We start from the raw sequence: 17,133 nt of genomic DNA, 5'->3' as shown, positions 1-17,133 counted from the left end.
TTGTTATTGTAATGTTTAACATACATAATAAATTTAAAAAAAAAAAACTTTCTTATAATTCTTATTAATTGAGATTCATTCAAACTCTTGTGTTATTACATGTTCGACTTTGTTGAACGAACGACATAGATTTGCCATTTCAAAAAAATTTTTAAATAAACCAATCCAATTTTTCTTACTTTATCTTCATTAGATAATATTCGATGTCATGAAGAAACAAAGTACATATATATATGATATTTTGAATGCGGAATGATGACACCCAGGCTCAGTTCACAAGGTTACTCACTTTCGTACCGACGTGTGTACATACGGTCGCGCGACGCGATCAACATCATTGGTCCACGGAGATCGTCGCGCAGAGATGAATGGAGCTTTCGTGCGTCAAGTGGAAGGTCGGAATATCTCGTAACTAGACGGACAGCCAATAAAAAGTGACGCGAACGCCGTAACGCGCCGCGTAGCAAGGAGCAGAAAAACAAACGGGCTATCCGCTCGGCGAAAGGGAGAGCCGCGAGGTAGTAGTGAATGTCGTCGGTGAATCGCCGATAAAATTAAAATTTCGACGACGATGCGCGCGGACCGATCGCCCAAGTGCAGATAGGAACTCCCAATTGCCAGCTGGAAACGAGGCATGCCGCGTGATAACTTTCACCCGTTGACCCGTTGTTGACGGAGCGAGGGCGAGGGCGACGCAGCAAGGAGAGGAAACGATCGTCCGTGCGCGCGATACCTGCTTCGCTTTTCCGTAAGAGAGCATCGCGAGAGAGCGAGCGAGGCTGCGAGTTTTTCTCGCGCGGAACGCAGACGCACCGCGTCCGCATGCGTAATAATTACGTCTCTCTTTTTCCGACGGGCCGATCGAAATATATTGTCCGACCGGTGAGCACTCTCGGAGTACTCGGCGAAGAAAGGGAAGTTGCTGTAATGGCCGCCGTGTCATGAAATGAAGGTGCCCAACCATTTGTATGTTGACACAATGGAGGATAGCTGTAGCCCCGCGTCCCAAAATCATAACGGCCAGCTGGCCGGCGGCGCGAATGTCTCCCTCGCCAACAATAAGCACCAGGGCGGCAGCGACAATGGCAGCAACGGCGATGCCAAGGACCAGCGGCCGCAGTACTCGATGCCTGGTATTCTGCACTTTATCCAACACGAATGGGCCCGCTTCGAGCTCGAAAGGTCCCAATGGGAGCTGGACAGGGCGGAATTTCAGGTATATACCGACTCGACTCAACGAATGAAAATGGTATCGTGCGCCAACTCGGACGCGCGACAATTATTCATTTTTACTTACGTTACTTACTTCAGCTGTCATATGATTGAAGAATCATTGAAACATCAAAAAATTCAAGCGATTGTCAGCTTTAGGATAATGCAGATGTTTGCGATAGAATATGTTAGCAACTTTTTCTTCTTTTGTAACTCGAATATGTAGTCTTTCGGAGCAGAGTTGCTTTCAATTTACCATATGAAATGTAGCTAGCGCCTTTTCTCTTGATATTCGAGCTATTTGAGATTACTGATGTAAATGAGTAGCAAACTATTAAGATAAAAAATATTGAACAGTATGATGAACAGAAATGACAAATTCTTGACATTGACTTTAATTGTTCTTCGTATTTTGTTGTATAGGCTAGGATAGCTTTCCTTCAGGGTGAAAGAAAAGGACAAGAAAATTTGAAGAATGATCTTGTGAGGAGAATAAAAATGTTAGAATATGCGCTTAAGCAAGAAAGGTAAATAAATCATTTATGAATATACATATAATATAACTGCGGCAATATTATTTTTAATTAATTTGAATTAATTGAATTTTAAATATAATATTTAATGTATTTGTGTGTGTGTGTGTGTGCGTATATGTATATATAAAATAAGAGAATTATATATAATTATTTTTTTCATCTATTTAAAAACAGATATTATAATATAAATATATTATATTTTTGCTAATTTTGTAATTATACACAAAAACATATACTAAGTTCATAATACAATTATATTCATTAATCAGATATCTATAAATGAGACAAATGCTCTCAATATTGTGTTATTAAATTGTTAGATTATGTGTGATTGCATTAGCATATCTATGTCTTATAATGCCATTCATATAATCTGTCACATAATAACATTAGAATGTTGTTTCTTGTAATTTGTACAGAGCAAGGTATCACAAACTAAAATATGGTACCGACTTAGTAATGCAAGGAGATATCAAACCACCTCTTTATGAAGAAGGTACTACGTGCAATATCTCTGAAAGCGGTGGTGGAAGTAGTGGTGGTACTGGTGGTGGCAGTGGTGGAGGAGGAGGCGGAGATGGAGAAGCTTCATTCACATCTGTCAGTAATGTTAGTTGGAGACAAGGCCGTCAGCTTCTAAGGCAGTATGTAAAATGCGTTTTGTTTTTAGAAAAATATAATTTTTAAATTACTAAGTTAAAATATATAAAGTTTATTATTATTATTATTGATTTATTGTATCATACATAGAAACAAAAAAAAAACTATATAAATATCTGAATTTAATTTAAAAAAAAAATTTAAAGATAAAAGAAAGAAAGACTTTATCTTTTTTAGATATTTGCAAGAGATTGGTTATACTGATACAATAATAGATGTACGGTCAAACAGAGTACGATCATTGCTTGGTTTAAACAATAACACAGACACAGAGGAAATTAATACTCCTGCGTTAAATGGAAATGAAGGAACAGTACAAGAGAAGTACGAATGTCATGAAAGTCATTTACGTCGGGCAAAACAGCATGCCGCAAAAAAGGTACAAATATGAGTAAATGTATTTTTAGATGAATTGACATTAAAAAAAAAAAAAGAAGAAGTGCTAGCGCTAATTGTAATTTTTGTTTTGTGTGTGTGTGCGCGCGCGCGCGTACGTGAATGTATGAATAAAAATTTATTATGTGGAAATGTAGAAAATATTGAAATAAATTATAAAAGTATCTAAATATGTTATATATTATACTGTACATAAAAAACATAATATTTTCATTTCAGCAACAGCCATCTTCTATAGCAGAGGCAATGATATTAGACACAGAAGCAGCTGTTATAGCAAATTTTGAATTCTTGGGTCACACAGATATGGATATGGAAGAAGAAGAAGGAGATGTAGAAGATGAAATTTATGATGCAAATACAGATACCAAACCAAATAAAGTAATTGATTATTATTATCTCTATACTTTCATTATATTTCACTTTATGATATATTTATTATCTGTGTTATAATGTATTATGTATTTATTATGTATTGTGTGTTATTGTATTTAATATGACTTTTGTCTTTCTCTTGCAGACATCTATGCCCCTTCTAGGAGAGGATGTTGATACAGATGCAGAGGCAGAAGAGGTATTAAACGAATTAAATCTCCTCACAGAAATTGAAGAATCACCACCTGGTTCCATTCATCTGGAAATGAATTCTTCAGATTGGAGTAAGTAATGTTCTTAATTTGTTAATTCATATATTTCAGATTTATATTTTAAATGTATTTCATTTTGAAGTATTTATTTACCTATTGGTATCTATTTACATGAGAAACATACTAATTGTTATTACTTTCTGCAATTAAATAATCACGCTTTTGCAGATGCAATAGAAATGCATAGAGGATTACAACTGGATCCAAGACGTCCAAATAAAGAAGGTGATTCTACATTGGAATTAGGAGAGTTAGAACAATTATGTGTTAACAATGATGCAGAAATATCATACGATGTAAGTTGAAAGAATGTTTTCTCAACTTTATGAATTAATATTCAGAGTTAATATTATAATTTATTAATACTTCCAATATGTATTATTATACACAATAGATGGTTTCCACCACAAAAGAAACCTTCAGAAAAACATGGAATGCAAAATATACATTACGATCGCATTTCGATGCTGTTAGGGCACTTGTCTTCCATCCCACAGATCCAGTTCTTATCACCGCGAGTGATGATCACACGCTGAAATTGTGGAATCTTCATAAGACTGTTCCAGCGAAAAAGTTTGTAAATTCTATTTTGTTATGAATATATATATATATATATATATATATATATATTAATATATTATATTGTTATATTTTTTATCCTCTTATGCAGGTCAGCTTCATTAGATGTAGAACCACTTTACACGTTCAGATCACATACTGGACCTGTATTGTGTCTAGCCATGTGCAGTGCGGGCAATCGATGTTACAGTGGTGGCTTAGATGGCAATATCCATTGCTGGACACTTCCATCAGCTAACATTGATCCATACGATTCGTACGAACCAAGTGTCCTTAGTCACACATTAACAGGACACACAAACGCTGTTTGGGGTTTGAGTATGTACCATCTGCGTCCTACCATGCTGTCGTTCAGTGCAGATGGAACTGTAAAATTATGGGCTCCGCAGGCCCCGCAACCTCTTCTCAATACATATGTCTCGGAACAAGGTACACAAATATTATATAACGTTTTAAACTTAAAGCAATACATCATTAAATTGTTAGAAAGTAGAGCAAGTTTTATGCTAAAATAACACAAAAGTCAAATTCGCAGAACTTTATCTAGCAAATATTGATTGAATGTAAGTTTTTTCTATGTATTGTACATTTGTAGATTATTAAATAATATATGTCATAATAAATTTTTTTATTTTTTTTATAGATGGCATACCGACTTCAGTTGACTTTATCAGAGACGAGCCGCACAAACTGGTCGTAGCTTATGAAGGAGCTTGCGTAGTATTTGATACTGAAACTGGTGCGATCGTTGCGCGACTCGAGGCAAACGAAACGAAAGGCGTAAATCGCGTTGTAGCGCATCCAACATTACCGCTCGTTGTGGCGGCGCATGAAGATCGGCATATTCGATTTTACGACCACCGATCAGCTACTCTTGCTCACGCGATGGTGGCGCATTTGGACGCAGTTACTAGTCTCGCTGTAGATCCTCATGGTCTATATTTACTTTCAGGAAGTAAGTACAAAGATACAGAAAATAATCAATCCTGTTAGGATAACGAAATTTCAAAACATGAAATAATCATACTAGTTAAAATTAAATCTTCAAGGTCATGTATTATCGTTTCTAATTCAGTAATTATTATTATGCAGGTCATGATTGCAGTATAAGATTATGGAATATGGATAACAAGACTTGTGTTCAAGAAATAACAGCGCATCGGAAGAAATTTGACGAAAGTATTTTAGATGTAGCGTTCCACCCATCACGACCATTTATAGCGAGTGCTGGCGCCGACGCTCTCGCCAAAGTGTTTGTGTGAAATGTGTAAATCCGGGATACACTTACATCAAAATAATTTCTATTATTACATCAAATCAAGCAGTTTTTGTACTCTTATTCTTTTTTAGATAGCCTTATAACTTTGTGTCCATCAGCATACATATACAGATACGTATACACATTTCCAATTTCCGTTGTCTCTGATCGTTCTCTGATCCCTTTCTCCGAGGTACCGGTTTATAAAAAAATCAAATTGATCGTATAGGTATTTATAAGAGGAAATGAAAATTTTATCCATAACTCTTGTCTGTGACAGTTTATGGAAAAAAATAAGTTTAAATATAAACGCGCTGCTTGTTGATGTTAATCATCATTAAGTAGCCAATACTATTTGGAAAATAGCGGGGAGGGGTCTATCATGTAGAATATTAGCCGATATAGTCCCGATAATTAGAGGAACCAACCCCTTACCCACAGAATCCAGGAAGTACACTGCCGCGGTAGCGTAATATTTATCCTTACGTTAACTATTTATTACCAATATCGCCGTTACTGTTGCACACTGCTACTGGGGATTAATACAATCGTAATAATCGACGATACAGTTGTCCTAACTAAAAAAAATGCATTAATTAGTCTCCCATTACACATAATTTTTCCTGCTGCCTTATATATTCATCGAGGCTAGCACACAACATAATAATGATAATAATAATCATAAGCTAATTATAATAGACATATTATAACAATAAATTATATAAAAAATTGTGTGTTTCTCTGTAATATATTGTATTTAAAAATAGATAACTTTCTGTGTAACGTATTATAATGAACATTTTTTTTATTAAAATCTCATTCCATTATTTTCTTATTTTATATGCCCATAAAACGCAAAATTATCCAAATATTATCGGTTGTATACTTTAAGTTAAATTTTTAATTCTTTTTAATTTACCTTGTAAATATAGTATTAAACATTGTGTAATGTAGTGTAATAAAGCGATCGATTATACATTTCTCGATCACAAAAGTCATGCTGTCATATGATTACTTCATTTTCTATGCAGTTTCACGTGACTCGAAACGGAGAGGACTTCCCTTTTTTTATTTACAAGAAATAATTTTTCCGAATAATTTTACTTTAAAGACGTATCAAAAAAACATAACAAAATGAAAATTATCTTTCATATGCTTTTTAAGATTGCATTTTATTATGGATGCTATTTTATGTAAATCGTGATATATATATAATGCCATCTTTCAGTAACCAATGCAATGTGGATGCACTACTATATTATAATAACTGTCTGAGAAACTTTTTCGCACTCAGATGCGATCACGTTAATCAGCCATAGCGTTTGTACCATACATGTGTCGGTGTGATCGCGTGATATTCCTCGTGACTATTTCGACAAAAATCAACGAGAAAATTGTCAATGATCTTAAGAAAATGATAAAATTTCGCACACGCGTGCACGCTGTTCTAAGCATGAAAGCGCTTCCAGCTTCTTAAAAATCGTTTATTATTGCACTTTGTAAGTGTTAAATCCTTAAGTTTCATCTCGCGTAAGATGTTAAAAGACGGAAAGAAATTAGTGAAACAATGCGAATTTTTCGATGTGACCCTCACTCGTTTTATCGAAAATTGACAGAATGTTTAATCGTCTAATCCCATAAAATCGTCGAACAGGTTATGCGAGAGATTATGCGCGAATAATATAGATTGATCTAATTCATTGATTTGAAACGTTGATGAATTACGGCATGTCCTATATTCTCTTATGAGCATCATTACTTAAAGCCTAAGAATGGAAAGGAATGGTGCTAGAGAGATGGAGGAGCGTAGATGCATTCGAGATACTGGGAAGGCCCTAAAGAAGTATGGGAGTACAGCTAAACACATGACAAGGACCGAGAGTTTAGTGAAACATACAGTGTGTCCTACAGACACCCTCCAAGGAATAGCTCTGAAATATGGAGTTACGGTATGACTTATCTACATTTGCCACATTTGTATTTTATTCGATGTTTGATATAACTTGCTTAAGACAATAATCATTGCATTATATAAATGATATCAACTTTTGCAGACAGAACAAATAAGAAGGGTTAATAGATTATGGGCTTCAGATAGTTTATTTTTACGAGAACATTTGCTTATTCCTATTAATACAGATAATTCTGCTGCTATATGTAATAATGAACCAGTAGCTCCTGAAGAACATGACATCCCTCCAAATGTAAGTAAAATTTAAAAAAAGGCATAAAAAGCATACATTATTATATTCTATTAAGAATAGGCATGTTTTACAAATATTAATGGGATATTTTGCAGATATCTAGTCCTTCTTCGATATCATCTATTGATGATGAAAGTTCAGTTAACGATTTCTTAGCTAAAATGGATACTTCAATAGCTAATGTCAAGAAAGAAGTCAAACGCGCTCAAGGGAACAGTGAGTAAGTTATTTTCTTTGTTTTATGCAATATAATTTAAATAAAATTTATATATTTTTAAAAGCATGCATTATATATAAAATATCAAACTGATAATTTTAAAAAAGAGATATAAAAATAAAAACAAAAACGTTCACAATCTCTTATTTGCAAATTCAAATTTAAGCATATCTAATATAAAAATAAATATTTTCATCAATAAATCATTTCATTACAGATTCTGTGCTGATAGCAATGATGTTTATGTACAACGACGGCATGGATCTGCTAAATTACGAAATTCATTTCCTACTATGTCGAATACTTATTCGACATCCTCCTCTGACTCTGTCAGACCCATGTCCTCTAGTGATATGCATAATTTTCCAACTGCTGTAGTAATGACACAAGGAAAAAAAGTAAAGACTTCCTTACAAAGACTCGAGCAGCAACAAGATGAAATGTTTCAATTGTAGCGTTTAAGTTTTATTGGGTTGTAATATCCTGATTATCGACTGTTATTAAAAAGCTTATAGGAAAGGATATACTGTATATCAATGTGATATAGGAGATTGTTTCTCATATTCAATATTAATTGATCCAATTATAAATTTAATTGAACTGCATTGTCCCTTTTTGATTTTTGCTATCAAAAAATTGTTTATATTCTTATAGATTTAAGATTAATCTTACATAATGAATGCATCATCATTGTATTTCAACTTTATGTTTTTTTTTTTTTTTTGCCATAATAATATCATAAGTAAATCAACTAATTTTTATACTATTTGAACATTACGGTAAACTGTTTAACTAATATTTAGTGGACCGTATGTGCCTTGAACACAAAAAAAAAAAGAAAAAATCTATATTATGTAAAAATTCTCTCAATACTTTGTTTTTGTCTAATTAAATATCTCACATAAAAATTGACATACATTTTCTTACTTTCTTTTTTTTAACTTTATAAAGCACTGTGATAAAATTACAAACACTAAAAGCAGCTTCATGAAAAATAGCTGCATAATAGAAAAATAGCGCAAAACTACATATACAACTAAATTGTAGAATCTATCTATATGCAATATGACTTTTTTAAACAAATTGTTATATTTATTATAATAATAATATATATTTTATTTTCTCTTAGCTATCTTATTATAAATTCTTAATCTCTTTTTTTCTTGCAGTCAAAAACAAAATATATAACACATATTTTTGGAATATTAAATATATATGTATAAATATTATTATTTTGTTTATCAAAATCCTAGCCAAAAGATTATTATCAACAAATTAAGAAAAAAGGCAGCAATTCTGACAAAAATATAAAATTATTATAAAATGGTTCCTTTAATTTTAATTCTTAATTGAATTTAAATTTTTTATAAATAATATTCATTTCATTGGTGTATAATATTATTAAAGCATATCTTAAATAATATCACTCAATTATGTAAATATTATAATCTCCTCACACACACAATTTTAAAAATCATAATTCTTTAAAATATACTATATAAAGAGATTCAGAAGCTAAAAAAGATTTCATTATTTAAACTTATAATTTTTATTAAAAAAGCGATAAAAATTAGTAACGAATTATTTCTAAAAAAGAATACTTGTATACCTATAGACTTGATATACATCGTATATCATATATATGCTATGTATATACACACACACACACACACACATATATATGTATATATGTATCCAATTTTGTACATAATCTAATAAAATTCTATATTTTATGTTGTACATATTGTTAATAGCAATACTAGTTGATAAAATGTTCTCTAAGAATAATACTTAATATAATGTAATTTTATTGTAAAAATATATATAAAATGTTATACATATATATAAATAGATATATATATAAATTATATATAATATGTTATAATCTTTTTGAGGCATCCTCTCTGCCTCTTTTCATCATTATATAAATATATTATATAGTCTTAATATGTAAGTTAGGAAAAATATAACTAAATGATATGACTATATAAAAAAGATATAAATATAAATTAAATAAAGAATTTAAAAAATATATAATAAATCTTATTTTCCACATTGTAACTGTATAAAAAAAACTTGAATTATTCAAAATGATATATCAATAATCTTCACACGTCATAAAGTACACAGTTTCTATATATTAACAAATATATATATATATGGAAATATATTTTCCATAATTTCTCTCAATTTTTTTTATTTTGAAAATAGTCTTAGAAATATGTATAAAGAATAATGATATATATAGTACACATATATTCTCTAACAGTTTATTTGTTATGTTATTATTTTATTCTTTCATATAATATATCTATTTTAGAGTTGACTAATCTTATGGGAGGTGTTACATACTTATCGCAGTAACACTTTGTATTACTTACAAAATTGAAAGATCCTAAGCGACTGTTGCAATATGGACAATGTAATTTACCCTTAGTCCAAGATTCCTGTAAAAACAATTATTTGGCTTAGACTTCATATACAAACGTATTTTTTAATTTTAATAAGGAAAATATACCTGATTAATAATATTCATGATCCAATCCGGTGCATTTTCTGAAGTCATATATGAACAGCTATCAGATTTATCTGTCTGACATTCTATATCTATTGGATGCTGCTTTACTTCGTAATGTGCATTAAACAAATTAGAATCATTTTTAAAAAGAGATTTACTACAATGCTTGCATCTCACATCCATAATATACCAAAAATAGGTATGATGCAGAGAATAATTTAAAAATATATATCTAAAGAAAATAATTATCATTATTATTGTGTTTTAATATTATTACTAAAAGTAATTGTCTGACGAGAAAATTTTATCAAATGTAAGCTAAAAATGCGGAAAGAGAAGCTTATATATTGCAATATATATAATATATTGTAATATATGTTATAAAAGTTATAAAAAAAAGATAATGGCAAAACTTACCAAAAAAAATGTATGCTACTAGTATATATTAATTATTCTATTATTGTAATTATCATTATTTTAATAAGAGATATTATAACTGGAACATATCTTCCTTTACACTCTCTTTAAATGCAATAAAAAAGAAATACAAAATTGCAGCAAAAATATAAATAAGATCTTTTAACTCTCTTCTTACATTTGACACTTGATGCGAATATAACCTTTATAATCAAGGCTGCACATATGACACATGGACATATTCTTTGCGGAAAAGAAACGATTATTTTATTATCTATTATCTAAAAGCAGGAAAGAGATTTTTCAATATATTTTATAAAAAATAATCATTTTTATAAAAATAAAATAATTTGTACTAGTATATTTGTGTGTATAAAGTTGGCATATTTTATTTCACTATTGTTACATTAATATAAGCAGTAATGTAAAAATGAAATCCTCAATATATTACTTTTAAACAAAAAATTGTGAAATGCAAGCAGTGTATGAAAAAATACATGTGTGATTAATATATCTTATTATTATAATTGTATCTTAACACAAAATATAAAATATTTTATCATTAAAATGATACATAGTTATAGATAACATTTGCACATTAGATAACAGATATATTCAATCCTCGCCTGCTGGTATCGCATCTTCTAATCTTTTGACGAATTTTACACGTAATTCAGTTATATTGTCGTTTTTAAGTTGATCTTGTACAAACCAGCAAGCGATTTCCATTTGCACCATTTCGCAAGCTCCTCTAAGTACACCAGTTAGTATATTGCAATACTTCAAGTTTGAACAATTATCTGGTAATTCTACAAATTCCGTTAACGGATTTATCTCAAAGCATAGAGAGAATTCATCACCAGCTGGGCTCCAATTTGTAATTGATGGTGTTATACCGAGAAATATCTTAAAGCCACTTTGAATCTTTTCTGCTGTATCTCTAAAGTCATAACATCGACCAGAACCAGTCCGTGCTAGAAAATCCTCTATCAATCGAATTCCTATATTATATCCCATTCTTTCTAATTGCTTGTTAACGTCTTCCACATTTTCATAGTCTTTGATCAATTGGGCAACAAGTGCGCCATAAGTTAGAGTAAATAATTCAGAATTCTGTAATATAAAATACATATATATATAAAAGTAAATCATAAATTAATACTAGACATAAATAAAAGAACAATATTATTTTTCATGATACGCACACACAAACGGTTGATACATTAATATTAATTTCTAAAATTTATAAATGTAAAATTTCAAAATAATCATTAATTCTTATTACTTTAAAGTAATAAGAATACATGTCCATAATCCTTCAAGATTAATTTTATACTTGAAACAAATGTGAAAAAAATTATATGACATTTATCAATATTGAATTAATTTTCCATGTGTGTACGTACAAAATAATGGGATACTTGCCACTTTTTTCGCGTCAAGTTTCGTTCCAGTTCGTGACATTGTTGACAATTGCCCTACGGGACAGTACGTGACGTTAAACTGCTAGTTGATAATTGTTTATTTGAAATATTATTCCCGTCTAAATTTACACAATATAAAGTTCGGAATACATATTAAAGATTACTAAGAATATTGAATATAAAACTTTTAGATTTCTTTGAATAATTTGTTATTTATTGCAAGTGAGCATCGGAAGCATCTGAGGTTGAGTTTCTTTTTTTCGCGATAAAGTACCTTTATTCTGTCTTCCGGTATTCTGGATTTTCCGCAATTCTAAATTATTCCGAATCAGTTATGTTTTATAAAGTATTTTATTGTAATTTTCTTTTCATTAATCTCTCATAACACATTTGCTAGATGTTTTACGTAATTATGTAAAATGAGAAAATGGATAAATTACAGAGTAATTATATTTTTATTCTATAGTTATATATAGAATATGATGGTAATGGAGGAGAGATTTCAGAATAGCGAAGAACCTCGGTCTTTGACAGTTCCAGAATAGAGGGTTTAACTGTAAATATAAAATCGATTGACTATCGATTTTAATCGAGATATCAATCGAGGATGTGCTCCGTTTAACATTATTGACCAATCAGAGTAAAGAAATGTTTACTCCTTTTATTCTGGTTGATCAATCAAATGATTCAAATCTTTCGTAATGTCAAACAGAACATCTCCTAAATCTTCATTATGTCGCGTGCGATTGTGTGCAGTCCTGTGGTCAGATATATCGATTTGATTTTTGTGAGATAAATTTTATATTTATTTATTTTTTTTTATTAAAAGATAAAATACATTCTTCTCATGTAGTTTCGGATAAAGTATATCTAATATATTCAGTAGCATAAACTCAGGCAAGTTGATATAAACTTCCATACGCTCTAGAAAAAAATATAATGTATATATATGTCTTCTTTTTATAATATTATATCTCTCGATACATTTGCACATACAGTTTAATGGAATTGAAGAAAGATAAGAGAAAATAAGTTTTGTGCTATTTACTATGATCTTCAATGTAACTGTTTCTAAAATCTCAATGGGATTTACTACAAGTGCTTCTGACTTTATGTTCTATGTGGTTGTCTTCAAATATATCTTTAATAATATCGCGTTTTGGTTTCGAGTGTGTGGGTAAGCCGCGATATAAATTCTCCGTTATTTGCATTCTGGTTGTGTTGTGATTCTTGAATCCTTGATTTAGATATTCAATATTTTCGTTGTCATCGATAGCTTTCATTGTAGCCAATAGCTTTTCTTTATCATAATTAATTACTTTCTTTTTGTCATTTATTTGTTTATTGTCTATTTGCTCAGCTTTTGTACTATTAGTTTGTTTAGTCTGATGAGACTGAACATTGTTGGATAAGGTATTAACATTCTCTGCTTCTAATGAAGCATTCAATTTATTTTTTGTTTTTACATCGAAATTATTTTTATTTAATGTTTCTTCATTGCTTTCATCTATTACACTTGGCATTTCCTCTATTCTAGGCTTAAGATATTCTTCTTCTAATTGTAAGTTAGCAGAACAATTGCTTTCATCAGAGTTTGTTGTAGATTCCTCTTCCTGTAAATTTGTTTTATCTTCTCTCCTTTCTGGACTTTGTAAATTTTTCATTTCTTCGCTCTCATTATTTGTATCACAATATACCTTGTTATACGATGTATTAGCATATACTGGCTTATCTTCAAAATGTATTTCATCTTTTTCTTTTATATAATCTTCTTTTTTAATGTCGATAGATGAATTTTCTATTCCATCATTTTCCAGAAATTGTTGTTTTTCCAGCCATGTTTTCTTTGAAGATTGTTGAGGAACTTCTCTGTTTTCCATATGGAAATCGTCTAGAATGTGATCAGATATCCTTTGTAGCTGTGTATCTTTTAATCTCTCAATGACAGACTGTTCCTTCATTTCTAAAGCATCATGCTCTGAATGAACAATATCATTAAAAGATTTACTAAATTTGGTATACTTAGATAAATCAGTTTGAAAATTATTGGTTTTATATTCTATGGAAGAATCTCCATTTGTATCTATTTTTTCATCGGAATCAAATTCAGAGTCACTATCATAAACATCTTTGTTTCTATAATGTTGTAATACTCTTAATCTGCTCTTGTGCTTTTGAAACATTAGGTCCTTTGCTAAACTTGCATTTAATTCTTCTTCTTCTTCATTGCTATAATTTGCCTTTTTCATCATATCATCCAAAGTGTCAGAGATATCGTCTGTGCTGCTAATTAATCTATAATAAAAACAACAAAATAATTGCAGTATAAAGATAGAGTTATTATATCAATAATTATACGATAGAGATGAATACACTAAAGATAAAAGAATCTAATTACATAATACTGCATTATGATTTCTTAGAAAACTGTACATATTTTCTTACTACATATACCTCTCATATAATTCTCTAGATTTCTGTGCAGTATCTGTGACATAAGATTTCATATATTTATTACTATTGTCATTCACTCCATCATCAGATGAGTGATCAAATTCAATGTTCAATTCTTTTCGCAGATTTTGGTTTTTTATTTTGCTAAACAATTTTCGTAATTTGCCACTTTCGTTTTTATCGTTATTGGGATCATTTCTCTCTAACATTTCTTTATAGTCCATTGTGATTTTTTCATTATGTGCTTTCATTTCTGGATCATTAGATCTAAATCTTAAATCGTCCATAGAATGCGCGTTTTTACGCATATGTGGTGATTTTTGCAACCGAAACTTTCGTATTTGTTGTAGGCTTGCCATTGTTTCCGATTTCAATCGATCCACTGAATGATTCGTATCATTTGTCACTTGAATCACTTTTTCATCTTCATTAGATTCCAATGCATCAAGTAATGGCTACAATTATATCACATTTGTAAAATCTTTATTAATTATTTCATGCTTAATTACATGTAAGTTACATGTATTTTATTCTCACCAAATTGTTCTTTGATATATCTGTTCCGCTTTTTTTACTCCTGCTAGATATTTTAACTGGATTGGAGGGAATGCTAAGATATATATATATTAATAAATTTTTATATTTTATATACATTATTAAAGAGAAATAAATAAATATATATATATATAATAAATATATATATATATATATATATATATATATATATATATATATATAAAATATAATTTTTGTACCTGAGATTTGTAAAAGAATGACTACCTAGATTTTTTTCTTTATTATAAATTGGCAACTGACCATTATAATATAATCTCTTTTCTCTATTATCTAATAAATATTCTAAACTCTTCAATTTCTCTATTTTTTCCTGCAAGTTTTTCTGTGTCTCCTTGTGTTTAGAAATCTCTACATGTAATTGATGCTTTAAACTCTTAGTTTCAAGTGCAAGTTTTCTGTGTAAGAGCTGGAGAGATAATATTTTGTGAGTAATAATTTTATAATGTAATTAAAGCGTGTATTTTATTTCTGCTATCTATTACTATAAAATAAATATATTGACAGCTACCTGTATAGTTTCTTGTTGCTGTTGCATTTTATGATTCATGTCAGATAATTGCAACTGTAACTTTTCTCTCTCTTCAAGATTTCGATCTTTACTAAGTTGTAATAGATGCTTGTTTTGTGACTGCAAAATAATATTTTTAAAAATTCATGACAAATATTACACATTATTTATATGTAAATATTATTATAATATATATATATATATATATATATTACAATTATGTGTGGAACTCACATTTGCAGAATAAAGTTCATTTTCTTTTTCTTTCAACAAATTGCATGTGTCTTTATGTAATTCTTTTAATTTCTTATATTTTGTTTGAAGTATTCTCAGTTCTTCGTGATGTGAATTTATAAGTCTTGGTAACTCAGCATTTGTACCTTCATAACGCCTTAATGCAGAATCTTGTCTTTTCTGCAATGCTTTTAATAATCTGTTTTCGTTTGCTAATTCCTATAAGAGGAAATTATTTTTGTATTAAATATATAAATAACCCCAGTATTAAATATATAGAGCATATTGGCATATCTTTCAAAACTTACGTTAAGATGATAGTGTGCATCAGCTAATTGATTTTGTAACTGCTTGAAACGAAGCATTTTTGCTGATATTACTCTTTGTCCGAGAACGCTTTTATCACTAGATTTTGGTTCATCCGATAATGATTGTTGTTTAATACTACCTCTATATGGCGCACCTATATATGTATAAATATATGTACAATGTTATAAAATATTATTGTATATAATAATTAATATATTTTAATATATTTGTATACAAACCAAGTAAAGGGTTCAAGCATTTTCTGTTTGATGGAAATAATGTTTTTTTGCAAGGAGATAGCTTTTTAGATTCTAGTGTTGAGTTTTTTATATCAAGCTTTGGATTTCTGCAATTGCATATTTAATAGATCAAATACATTAATTTAAAATAAAGTTTATAACAATTCTCTTCTTTTTTTCTTTTTATTATTACAAAATTATAATTTGTATTGTATAACGTAATATCATTTGAATACTAAAGGGGGGAGGGAATAGATAATAATATATATATATATATATATATATATATATATATATATATATATATATATATATACATATATATATATTATCTATTCCCTATAATATATATATAAACTTAGATATATAAATTAACGATATATCTATGAAAAGCGTTTTGAATAAATTTTAACTAGGAATATACATTTTTTTTGTGTTATCTGAATAGTTTTGAGTATCTATAATAAGGAATGCAATTTATAAGTATATCATAGACAGTAGATTCTCAAAGTTTTATTTACCTATTGACTGTTCTATGCACATTAAGCTGTACAACCGGTAAGATAGATGTTTCAGTTTGCATTTTATATTTATACACAGCACATTACGACTCACATTGTAATTGCATGTTATTTTTACAACTTTATCAAGTTGTTAGTTGTCACAGAACTGTCAGATATTCTTTATGGGCTATGTTGTCGACGTCCATAATTGTTTTGAGTACTCTGCGTTGATACCACTGCTT

At 29.6% G+C, this 17,133-nt stretch overlaps 4 protein-coding genes across 8 annotated transcripts; 2 read left to right on the top strand and 2 right to left on the bottom strand.

Annotated features, from left to right (window-relative positions):
* Positions 1-309: 309 nt before the first annotated feature.
* Positions 310-6,137, top strand: Cka (Connector of kinase to AP-1). The gene is made up of 11 exons (XM_070305410.1): positions 310-1,216; positions 1,636-1,739; positions 2,168-2,392; positions 2,586-2,787; positions 3,024-3,185; positions 3,325-3,463; positions 3,620-3,747; positions 3,846-4,024; positions 4,122-4,459; positions 4,674-4,985; positions 5,123-6,137. The coding sequence occupies exons 1-11, from the start codon at positions 947-949 to the stop codon at positions 5,290-5,292; spliced, it is 2,229 nt and encodes a 742-aa protein (XP_070161511.1). The 5' UTR covers positions 310-946; the 3' UTR covers positions 5,293-6,137.
* A 210-nt stretch (positions 6,138-6,347) lies between these two features.
* On the top strand, positions 6,348-9,032 carry Red (LysM peptidoglycan-binding domain-containing protein red). 4 transcript variants are annotated; one of them, XM_070305413.1, is made up of 5 exons: positions 6,351-6,787; positions 7,054-7,237; positions 7,343-7,492; positions 7,588-7,712; positions 7,927-9,032. In XM_070305413.1, exons 2-5 carry the CDS (start codon positions 7,061-7,063, stop codon positions 8,162-8,164), a joined length of 690 nt encoding a protein of 229 aa, XP_070161514.1. In that variant the 5' UTR covers positions 6,351-6,787; positions 7,054-7,060; the 3' UTR covers positions 8,165-9,032. The 4 variants fall into 4 exon arrangements, with proteins under 4 accessions (XP_070161515.1, XP_070161514.1, XP_070161513.1 ...); XM_070305412.1 differs by having other exon boundaries at positions 6,353-6,787; positions 6,943-7,237; XM_070305414.1 differs by having other exon boundaries at positions 6,348-7,237; positions 7,588-7,708; positions 7,927-8,179.
* Positions 9,033-11,022: 1,990 nt separating this feature from the next.
* Positions 11,023-12,672, bottom strand: Bet3 (blocked early in transport 3). 2 transcript variants are annotated; one of them, XM_070304928.1, is made up of 3 exons: positions 12,343-12,672; positions 12,070-12,122; positions 11,023-11,757 (listed from the first exon to the last, which is right to left on the bottom strand). In XM_070304928.1, exons 2-3 carry the CDS (start codon positions 12,106-12,108, stop codon positions 11,260-11,262), a joined length of 537 nt encoding a protein of 178 aa, XP_070161029.1. In that variant the 5' UTR covers positions 12,109-12,122; positions 12,343-12,672; the 3' UTR covers positions 11,023-11,259. The 2 variants fall into 2 exon arrangements, with proteins under 2 accessions (XP_070161029.1, XP_070161028.1); XM_070304927.1 differs by lacking the exon at positions 12,343-12,672 and having other exon boundaries at positions 11,024-11,757; positions 12,070-12,336.
* A 70-nt stretch (positions 12,673-12,742) lies between these two features.
* Positions 12,743-17,076, bottom strand: LOC138938127 (putative leucine-rich repeat-containing protein DDB_G0290503). Its single transcript, XM_070304890.1, has 9 exons — positions 16,910-17,076; positions 16,389-16,495; positions 16,149-16,303; positions 15,841-16,059; positions 15,607-15,726; positions 15,278-15,504; positions 15,060-15,132; positions 14,523-14,977; positions 12,743-14,363 (listed from the first exon to the last, which is right to left on the bottom strand). The coding sequence occupies exons 1-9, from the start codon at positions 16,969-16,971 to the stop codon at positions 13,148-13,150; spliced, it is 2,634 nt and encodes an 877-aa protein (XP_070160991.1). The 5' UTR covers positions 16,972-17,076; the 3' UTR covers positions 12,743-13,147.
* Positions 17,077-17,133: the final 57 nt, after the last annotated feature.

This window comes from Polyergus mexicanus, unplaced genomic scaffold, assembly GCF_030449975.1.
Source record: "Polyergus mexicanus isolate NDT 795.1 unplaced genomic scaffold, iyPolMexi1.0 SCAF_12, whole genome shotgun sequence".
Lineage (NCBI taxonomy): Eukaryota > Metazoa > Arthropoda > Insecta > Hymenoptera > Formicidae > Polyergus > Polyergus mexicanus.
This window is presented reverse-complemented; position numbering and strand designations above follow the sequence as displayed.

Bases quoted from the DNA above. Each gene is read 5' to 3' on its own strand.
- Red (XM_070305413.1), top strand. From the start codon at position 7,061: ATGGAAAGGAATGGTGCTAGAGAGATGGAGGAGCGTAGATGCATTCGA. The intron at 7,238-7,342 runs GTATGACTTATC...CAACTTTTGCAG, and splicing joins CTCTGAAATATGGAGTTACG to ACAGAACAAATAAGAAGGGT. The intron at 7,713-7,926 runs GTAAGTTATTTT...ATTTCATTACAG, and splicing joins CGCGCTCAAGGGAACAGTGA to ATTCTGTGCTGATAGCAATG.
- LOC138938127 (XM_070304890.1), bottom strand. From the start codon at position 16,971: ATGCAAACTGAAACATCTATCTTACCGGTTGTACAGCTTAATGTGCAT. The intron at 16,496-16,909 runs GTAAATAAAACT...ATGCAATTGCAG, and splicing joins GTGCATAGAACAGTCAATAG to AAATCCAAAGCTTGATATAA. The intron at 15,133-15,277 runs GTACAAAAATTA...TATATATCTTAG, and splicing joins CATTCTTTTACAAATCTCAG to CATTCCCTCCAATCCAGTTA.
- Bet3 (XM_070304928.1), bottom strand. From the start codon at position 12,108: ATGTCACGAACTGGAACGAAACTTGACGCGAAAAAAGTG. The intron at 11,758-12,069 runs GCAAGTATCCCA...TTTATATTACAG, and splicing joins AACTTGACGCGAAAAAAGTG to AATTCTGAATTATTTACTCT.
- Cka (XM_070305410.1), top strand. From the start codon at position 947: ATGAAGGTGCCCAACCATTTGTATGTTGACACAATGGAGGATAGCTGT. The intron at 2,393-2,585 runs GTATGTAAAATG...TATCTTTTTTAG, and splicing joins GGCCGTCAGCTTCTAAGGCA to ATATTTGCAAGAGATTGGTT. The intron at 2,788-3,023 runs GTACAAATATGA...TTTTCATTTCAG, and splicing joins AACAGCATGCCGCAAAAAAG to CAACAGCCATCTTCTATAGC.